Raw genomic sequence first — 9,913 nt, 5'->3', positions numbered from 1 at the left:
ATCTAATTCATTGTACAAGGGGGCATCAAATGGCTTGGCCCTCTCTTGGAATTAATCCCTGATTCTGCAGGACCACACAGACCCTCTAGATCTCCAGCCCAGGGGCTTCCCATTGGCTGCCTCCTCCCAGAGAGGATGCTTCTGCTCCAGAGGACACTGGCCAGGGAAGCGTGGGGGAGGGCAAAGGAGGATGAAGGGCAAGAGACTGGCAGCCTGGAAGGCGTTGGAGGCAGCAAGAGAAGGCCTGGTTACTTTATAAAGTTCTTAGGCTGAGAAGTTCCAACCCTCAGGGCCTGCTATGTTGGACTAACATCTTCAGAATGGAAGAATTCTCAGGAAACTCTCAGTCACCAAACAGTTGAGTCAAGCCCTGAAGAACGCATAATAGGAAAAATTTGAGGGCAGACTCTGGCGCCTAGAACACAGAGGAACTCAGTATATTTATATTCGCTGACAGAAGGAAGAAAGAAATGGAGGGAAGGAGTGGCAGGGGTGGGGAAGAAGGGGGAAAGAAAAGAAAACCACTAAAAATAATTTACATGGAATTATTTACATATGATATTTTACATATTTACATATGCTAGAAAGAACACTGGCCATGAACTCAGATACCTGAAACTCCACTTAGAAGCTATGTGACCTTAGACCAAACTCCCTTAACCTCTGGCTTTCAAGGAGAGGAATGTTGTGAGGACAAAAAGACAAATGAATGTGAGAGCACGTGATGTAGAACAGACTTAATAAATGATGGCTGAAGCAGAGACTTTTGTGTCATATCTTTTTTTTTTATTTTAAAGATTTTATTTATTTATTTGACAGACAGAGATCACAAGTAGGCAGAGAGACAGGTAGAGAGAGAGGAGGAAGCAGGCTCCCTGCCAAGCAGAGAGCCCGATGCGGGGCTCGATCCCAGGACCCTGGGATCATGACCCGAGCCAAAGGCAGAGGCTTTAACCCACTGAGCCACCCGCTTTAACCCACTGAGCCACCCAGGCGCCCCTTTTGTGTCACATCTTAAAAGGGAGAACAACCGAGAGATTCATCACCAATAACGCAGAAACCAAGCAGCGTCCCCAAGCCCTCCCCCTTCTCTGGGAGCCTTAGCTCACTTGGCCCCCAGATTTTGCCAGCCCAGAGCAGAGCATGCTGCCATCTGGTGGGAAGAAGGAGGAAGTGAACTCCACAGCATCCCTGAAGACCAGGCCATTGTGAGGAGCCACCTGGAAGAAAAGGGAAGCACAGGGACCCAGCTTTCCTTCCCCTCAGCTGTGACTCTCTTATCCTTTAAGACAGGCAGATGAGCCTGAGTGAGATGGGCCAGTCATAAAAAGACAAATACCGTATGATTCTGCTTTTACGAGGTATCTAAAGGAGTCAAATTGATAGAAACAGAAAGTAGAATGGTAGTTGTCAAGGGCTGGGGAGGGGGAAACGGAGCTGTTTCATGGTAGAGTTCCATCTCTGCAAGATGAAAAGTTCTGGAAGTGGTTGCACAACTTTGTGAAAACGCTCAACACTGCTGAACTGTGCACTTAAAAATGGTCAAAATGGGGGGCGCCTGGGTGCCTCAGTCAGTTAGGCACCTGCTTTTGGCTCCGGTCATGATCTCGGGATCCTGGGCTTGGCTTTCTCGAGTTGGGCTCCCTGCTCAGTGGGGAGTCTGCTTCTCTGCCTCTCAAAGAAATAAATAAAATCTTTTTTTTTAAATGATAACTTTTTTAAAAAAAGATTTCATTTATTTGACAGACAGATCACAAGTAGGCAGAGAGGCAGGCAGAGAGGGAGGAGGAAGCAGGCTCCCGGCTGAGCAGAGAGCCCGATGTGGGACTCGATCCCAGGACCCTGGGATCATGACCTAGGCTGGAAGGCAGAGGCTTCACCGACTGAGCCACCCAGGTGCCCCTAACTGGTAACTTTTATGTTATGCATATTTTGCACAATGAAAGAAATAATAGCAAGTGATAGAGATAATAAGCACACGGTGGGTGCTTGACTTCAGGCCATGGCATCCCAATAAATATCTGTTGATGCCTGACAGGTGGTCTCAGACATCAGGATGAACATGAGAATGGACATCTTTCCTTTCCTAGGATGGCCTTCCAAGCGACTGATTAATCACCACTGCCTTTTCTTTGGGGGTGATAAATTAGTTATCTTTCCTCTTCTCAACACTAAAATTTTCTGACAATGCCATGGCATCAAGTTGACCCTGAGCCAGAACATCTTTCCTCTCTAAGAACCATATTTCTGTGATCAGCCCCGGTAGCGGCAGCCGTGTTTCTGTTCACCCCAGAGCTTCAGGTTCCCAGTTCTCCCAGTTCATAGAACTTGAGAACTGCAAAGGTTCCAAGCAGCCTCGAGAGATTTGAGAGATTTATGTGAAAATGGTTCCTTGGGGAGGGGGGCGGGTGGCTCAGTGGGTTAAGCCTCTGCCTTTGGCTCAGGTCATGATCCCAGCATCCTGGCATTGAGCCCCATATCTGGCTCCCTGCTCTGCGGGAAGCCTGCTTCTCCTTCTCCCACTCCCCCTGCTTGTATTCCCTCTCTCGCTGTGTCTCTCTCTGTCAAATAAATAAAATTGTTCCTTGGTACCTGTACTGCAAGTAATAGATAATCCAAAGATTAGACTTTATTGATACCTGGGAACTACACTTAAATGTGAAGACATTTTATAAAAGCAAAACTACAGTCTTAGTCATTTTAGCATATTAAGCTATCTTTAATATTTTTTCTAAAAAACAGGTGATATTTGTATCCATGATAACATTTACACAGTATCTATTGCCTCCATCTAATCTCATCAAGAAAATTTGTTTTTATTGTGTTAGTAATTCAAGATAACTTTGCCCCCCAAACTTGCTGATTTAACACTCCAGAAGTTTTTACTAAGGGCTGTTTTTATAAAAACTGCTATTGCTTCTAATTTAGAATTTTTTAAAGAAAGAGAATATGCTTTCATTAATTGCTCCTCCTGTGCCAAAAGAAAGTCTTTAAAGAAGTAAGGAGGCATCTTCATAATAATGAACTTGCTAAGGTAGTATTCGAGATTTTCTATGAAGTCAGGGACTGTAAGGAGATCTACAGCATCAGACGTGTTGTAAACCATTACTCAGTGCAACAAGTAGCCTGAGTCCATCCACGATGGCTGTACCCAGTTTTGATATCACATTATGGGTAAATGTGCACTGGAAAAGAAACCAAAAAACCACAATGTATCTTATACTTCTGTGAACTGTGCTTTGTGGATAACTTTAGTTTTCCCAAAAGGCTGATATATTTCAATAATTTGACTACATCAGTGTTAATTCTGAGTTGGCGGAGGTAGCCTAGCCAACTACCATTATGTTTTGGTACTCAGGGCTATACCTTTCGATAAAGTTAATTGAAATGCTAAAAAAAAAAAAGGCATTTATTTTGTTTTTAAAGATTTTATCTTTATTTTATTTTATTTTATTTTATTTTATTTTATTTTATTTTATTTGACAGAGATAGCCCACAAGCAGGGGGAGCAGCAGGCAGAGGGAGAGGGAGAAGCAGGCTCCCCACTGAGAAGGGAGCCCAGCAGGGCTCAATCCCAGGACTCCGGGATCATGACCTAAGCTGAAGGCAGATGCTTGACTGACTGAACCACTCAGATGCCCCTATAAAAAGGCATCTTAACTAGTGACTTATTAAAACCTACAGAGCTGAGAACTGACCTTTCACCATCAGAGACCCCCCACTCCACTCCCACAGCAAGTGCAAGGGGTCCAACATCCCTCCCTTCTCTCCTTGTGGCCAGGTTAGTGTTCTGCTAGAGGAAAGGTTTTCCTGTGATCAGCGACACTCCAAGGCCCCTCAGCTCCCGTGTTTGCCCAGGGAACAGGACAGGTTGAATCTGTTCATAGCAGGACCCTCAGCGTAGAGGCAGGGATCAGATCCATCAGGAGAAGCAAGACAGAGTGCAGAGAATGAGCCCCCAAATGCCCTGGCAGCTGACTCCGGCTCTGCAATCTTCTGGAACCCCTGACACGGAGCCTCCTGCCTTTGAGCAACCCTGTCTCAACCCAGCTTCTCTGCCCGATCACCAAGTCTTGCGCAGAAGCGAAACCAGAACACTCCTTACCCTTACTCACCAGGGGTGTGAGAGGTAAAAGAAGCCAGTAGCTTTCCTCCCAAGAATCAATGCCGTGAGGGTTTCCGACTTTCAGGAGCCCTTGCAGCAGCCTCAGAGTCTAAGCAGGCCCATCCCAGCTCCTTGCAGAAGCATGATTCCCCAGGGGCTGCCAGCCCTTTTGTTTCAATGACTACTTTCCATGGTGACCAAATCTGACACAGGCTGGTTCCCTAAGACTGGACTAAGTCTCTGTTCCACCAACATCATTCACTCATGGTGGGCTCCAAATTTTACTTAGATGGTACCTGATCACCCACAGGTCATGCAGAGCTGGGTGGGATAGGATTAGGGGGTGACATCTCTCCAGAGACAAACACAGGCAGTGGATCCTTCCCAGGAGCTGGGACCTGGGAGCTGGACAGTGGGTCAGGACCTGAGTGCTTTAAGATCTCTTACCTCACCCATTAACATACTCTCAGGGAACAGTATTACAACCAGGATGACCACAGAAGTATCACCTAAGCTGGGAGCCATTAATAATTATGCTGGGAGGGGCACCTGGGTGGCTCAGTGGGTTAAAGCCTCTGCCTTCAGCTCAGGTCATGATCTCAGGGTCCTGGGATCGAGCCCCGCATCGGGCTCCCTGCTCAGCAGGAAGCCTGCTCCCCGTCCCCCATGTTTGCCTCTCTGCCTACTTGTGATCTCTGTCTGTCAAATAAATAAAGAAAATCTTTAAAAAAAAATTATGCTGGGAAACAATATAAACCGGGAGAGTCCTGGGCATGATGATCAATCATCCATCATCCATCCCCAGGGAGGAAACAAACCAAAAAGGAGAAGAATCCAGTCATTACCATTTCTTGTTCTCTCATACAGGATTACAAAACAAAAGCACAAACCTCTCCTTAGCAGAGAAGGCATGCTGCCAATTTCCAGTGGGACACTGAAACCAGCAAGCCATAAAACCAGGTGTCCTTTGCCTCCCCTGAGGCTATTCCCACTCATGCAGTCTGCTCCCTTTGGTCAGTGCTCAAATCAGAATAAAATATAGCTCATAGTCCTAGTTACATGGGGATTGCCAGGACCTCAGGGTGGGCAAACAGATTTTTCAGTTCATTATTAAGAAGCCACTCTCAGGAGGGGCAGCAGTGGGAAGTATTTCCTCAAACGTGCCGGCTTATTAAGACTACATGCAGTGTATGGAACTAGAAAAGACCCCAAATAGCCAGAGGAATGTTGAAAAAGAAAAGCAAAGCTGGCAGCATCACAATTCTGGACTTCAAGCTCTATTACAAACCTGTAGTCATCAAGACAGCGTGGTACTGGCACAAAAACAGACACATAGATCAATGGAACAGAGTAGAGAGCCCAGAAGTAGACCCTCAACTCTGTGGTCAACTAATCTTCAACAAAGCAGGAAAAAAATGTCCAATGGAAAAAAGACAGTCTCTTCAACAAATGGTGTTGGGAAAATTGGACAGCCATACGCGGAAGAATGAAACTGGACCATTTCCTTACACCACACACAAAACTAGCCTCAAAATGGATGAAAGACCCCAATGTGAGATAGGAATCCATCAAAATCCTTGAGGAGAACACAGACTGCAACCTCTTTGACCTCAGCCACAGCAACGTCTTCCTAGGAACATCACCAAAGGCAAGGGAAGCAAGGGCAAAAATGAACTATTGGGATTTCATCAAGATAAAAAGCTTTGGCACAGCAAAGAAACAGTCAACAAAACCAGAAGACAACTGACAAAATGGGAGAAGATATTTACAAATGACATATCAGAAAAAGGGCTAATATCCAAAATCTATAAAGAACTTATCAAACTCAACACCCAAAGAATAAATAATCCAATCAAGAAATGGGCAGAAGACATGAATAGACATTTCTGCAAAGAAGACAACTGAATGGCCAACAGACACATGAAAAAGTGTTTGGCATCACTTGGCATCAGGAAAATACAAATCAAAACCACAGTGAGATACCACCTCACACCAGTCAGAATGGCTAAAATTAACAAGTCAGGAAATGACAGATGTCGGCGAGGATGCAGAGAAAGGGGAAGCCTCCTACACTGTTGGTGGGAATGACAGCTGTTGTAGCCACTCTGGAAAATAGCATGGAGGTTCCTCAAAAAGTTGAAAACAGAGCTACCCTACGACCCAGCAATCACACTACTGGATATTTACCCCAAAGATACAAATGTAGTGATCTAAAAGGGGATGTGCACCCCAATGTTTATAATGTTTATAGCAGCAATGTCCACAAGAGCCAAACTAAGAAAGAGCCTAGATTAGATGTCCATCAGTGGATGAATGGATTAAAGAAGATGTGATACACACACACACACACACACACACACACACACACACACACACAGAGTGGAATACTATGCAGCCATCAAAAATGAAATCTTGCCATTTGCAACAACATGAATGGAACTAGAGGGCATTATGTTAAGCGAAAGTAGTCACTCAAAGAAAGACAATTATCATACAATCTCGGTGATATGTGGAATTTGAGAAACAGGGCATCAGATCATGGGGGAAGAGAGGAAAAAATGAAATGGGATGAAACCAGAGAGGGAGATAAACCATAAGAGACTCTTAATCTCAGAAAATGAACAGGGTTGCTGGGGGGTGGGATGGGAGGGAAGGGGTGACTGAGTGATGGAAACTGGGAAAGGGTATGTGCTATGGTGAGTGCTGTGAATTGTGTAAGACTGATGAATCACAGACCTGTACCCCTAAAACAAACAATACACTAAGTTAATGGAAAATTAAAAATAAAAATAAAAAAGACTACATGCGGGGAATCGCACAAGTCCACATTTGGCCTGCAGGGGGCAACATCTCTCCAGCAATGATCACACCAGAAGCGTTACTGCAAGAAACCCATTTAATTGGCTAAGGAGTATGGGTTTTGTTTTGTTTTTAAAAATCAGATCAGTACGTTTTGAATAAGTAATTTCCACTGTGATATATTTTCATATAGAGATGTTGCTCTTTTTCTATTTACAGTGTTAGGGACATAGTGAGCTTTTAACAAATAAATACTTATGGACGGCTCAGTTGGTTGAAAATAAACCAGATAACCCAGACTTGCCTGAGGTATAGAAAGTACAAGGTAAAATGGGAGGAGAGGAAATAAGGATTGGTGAATGTGCACGGAAAAGCGCTTTCTCTTCTGGTTAATAGCTTGCCTGGGGGAAAAACACATTCGAAAATTTCCAAAAGATCTTTTTCCAAGAGCAAACCATTATTAACAGAATTATTTTAAAAACCAAAAACACGGTAATCATGACTGTATACCTCTTCCTCCTCATTTCAAAGTCCATCCTCTATAGATATTAGATAAATGAGTTCCAAGTCTATGCAGGTTTCTACATGTTTGCAGTTTTTACATTTAGACTCATCCCTTTTCAGACGCATCGATTCTAAGTGTCTCTGCCCCTATCCCCACCCAGGTTCCACAGAGACTGGCTAAAGCCATCAGAGTCCACCCAGGGCTTTAGTTGAGTCCCCCTTAGCTTCACCGGGCAGTCGTGAGCACCGTGAGCAGGGCACCGCAGCCCGGCCTGGGCAGGCCATCCAGCAGATATGCAGGCATTGGGGTGGGGGGGAGAGGGCAGCACCTCTGCTGGGGCGTGCCCAGCAGCCATCTGTGCACCGCTCAGACCGGCTCCTCGTTCTGTTTGCCAAGTAGCAGAGGATCAGCACCTTTAATACCAACAGTGACCATGAGCACCTTGATCCCAGGTAGACCCCCTTTCTCTGGAGAGATCAACAGACCCAGGCAGCTTTGGAGAGTGTGGCCAGGAAGAGAGAGGAGCAGATGGTCTGTGGCTGAGGGATGCCCCCCACAGACCACCAGCAAGATGTTTCAGCTTCACCCGCAATGACATGGGGCCAGCCAATGGCTACTGGTCTTATACAGGTCCAGGCCCTTCATCTTCCAGGGTCACATTGCTTCAGTGGGTAAAGCCTCTGCAGGGAGAGGAAGCCGCAAGGTGGCTAAAGCAGGAGCAGCTCAGAGGGAGGCAGCTGTGATCCCACAGACCAACAGGGCCCCCACAGCCAGAGGCAGCTACCTCCTTATCCAACCAGGAGTAAGCAATGACACCTTGTCCCACCCCCTGAGCTTACTACTTGTCCTCTGGGAGAGCCCTCAGAATCACAGCTGGCCCCATATCTCAGTCAGGGCCCTGGGCCCTAGATACCCAACAGGAGGAACGTGGGGGGAAAGGGGCAGGGTCACATCACCCTCCAAGCCACCTGAAGCTGCAGGTGGGTGAAGTCTCCTGAGGAGGGGAGCGAGCGGGTAGCCCCTCCGTCAGGGCCCAACCTCAGGAAAGGAGACACCATGGCAAGTGTGGTATGCCACAAACCCAAAAGTCACTGTGTTAGGCCCCTCTCTTCCCTGCCCCACAATGTAGTAAAAGTGAGGGCCTTGGCTTCAGGTTATATATATGGGTCTTAGAAGCAAAGACAGGGTTAGGAACCCCAGGGGCAAGCAGGTGACAAGGTGATGGGAGGGAGGCCTTTATACACAAGGATAGGAAGACAGCATCACAGAGAGATGTAGTGGGCACAAGAAAGGGCTGTGGGCCCGGCCTATGCCACTCCCCAACCAAAAGGTCTCCAAGCGCAGCCAGGCCCCTCCTGGCCTCACCAAGTGAGCCCGAGGTGAGCACCAGGCAGCACCCAGCTGGGGCCTGACTGGGCCTGATGTAAACGCCAGGGTAGGGCAGGGTCTGGGGTGGGGGAGAGCGAGGGGCCATCCCTGTGCTTTGAGGGTGAGGCTGCTGCAGGTGGAACTCTGGCCCAGAGGGGAGCAGAGAGGTGCCGGGTAGAGTCAGACCTCCCCCTGCCGCCCCCTCGCCCACCCAGCGGCTGAGGAAAGACCCGGGAGGCAGGGGAGGCCCACTCATCACTTTCCACCCCGCGGAACCACCGACGGCGCTCCTGGCTGGTTTGCCATGATGTGGTAGATGGATTCTCGGAAGCGCTGGTCCCGGCTGAGCCTCTTGGCCACCTCCTTTAGCTCCTCCATGTTGTTGGCATCCAGCTGGGAGGTCATGAAAGACTGGGACGGCTTCACTGGGGAGAGGGAGGCCGTGAGCAGCCTCCCTCCACCGAGGCTCGCCCGGGTCCCCAACCCCAGCGGGCGACCCTCGCTCCCCACCCCACAAGCTTCTCGGCACCCACCGGGGCTCCCGGAATCCTGGAAGATGCCCGAGGCCAGGCCGGGGGAGCCAGGTCCAGGCTGCCCAGTCCGGCCTCCAAGCTGGATCAGCACTTCCCACCCTGGCAGGGGCGCGCGGACAGCCGCACTCACTGTCATTCCAGGAGGTGCTGGAGCGGCGCCGGTGGAAGCGGCAGCTCTTGATGCGGCGAGTGGCCGCCTTGTGGATGTACACGGAGTTCTTCATGATGACCGGCATCTTGGCCTCCAGCTCCGCGTTCCGGATGCACTCCTCGAAGAACCCTGCGGCCGCAGTGCCGCTGCGTCCTTCCCGCCCGGCCCCTGCCCGGCTCCCGGCTCCCCGCTCCCGCCCGGCCCGCTCCCGGCTCCCGGCTCCCGGCTCCCGGCTCCCCGCTCCCGCCCGGCCCGCTCCCGGCTCCCGGCTCCCGGCTCCCGGCTTCCGCTTCAGCCGCAAACACGCGCCCCCCGCCCACCCGCCCGGGCAGGGCACGGAACTCCCCGCCGCGCCCCCACCCGGGTGCGAGAGCCCCAGGAAGCCGAGTCCAGGACGCGCCTGCGGCAGGAGCCTGGAGAAACTCCCTCAGTAGCTCGGGACCGCCTAATGC

General features: G+C 49.1%; 1 protein-coding gene across 1 annotated transcript in view; it reads right to left on the bottom strand.

The window, feature by feature from the left end:
* Positions 1-6,988: 6,988 nt before the first annotated feature.
* The window catches only part of PLEKHD1 (pleckstrin homology and coiled-coil domain containing D1), a gene marked incomplete at its 5' end in the record, with an annotated part of 28,926 nt that continues 26,001 nt past the window's right edge, over positions 6,989-9,913 (bottom strand). Inside the window, 2 exons of the mRNA XM_080808073.1 lie at positions 6,989-9,202; positions 9,441-9,590. Coding sequence (XP_080664199.1) covers positions 9,033-9,202; positions 9,441-9,590 — 320 coding nt within the window. The 3' untranslated portion in view covers positions 6,989-9,032. The remainder of the gene's footprint in view (positions 9,203-9,440; positions 9,591-9,913) is intronic.

This window comes from Martes martes, assembly GCF_963455335.1.
Source record: "Martes martes genome assembly, chromosome: 7".
Taxonomy (NCBI): Eukaryota; Metazoa; Chordata; class Mammalia; order Carnivora; family Mustelidae; genus Martes; species Martes martes.
Note: the sequence above shows the minus strand (reverse complement) of the source record. Positions and strands in the feature narration are given on the sequence as shown.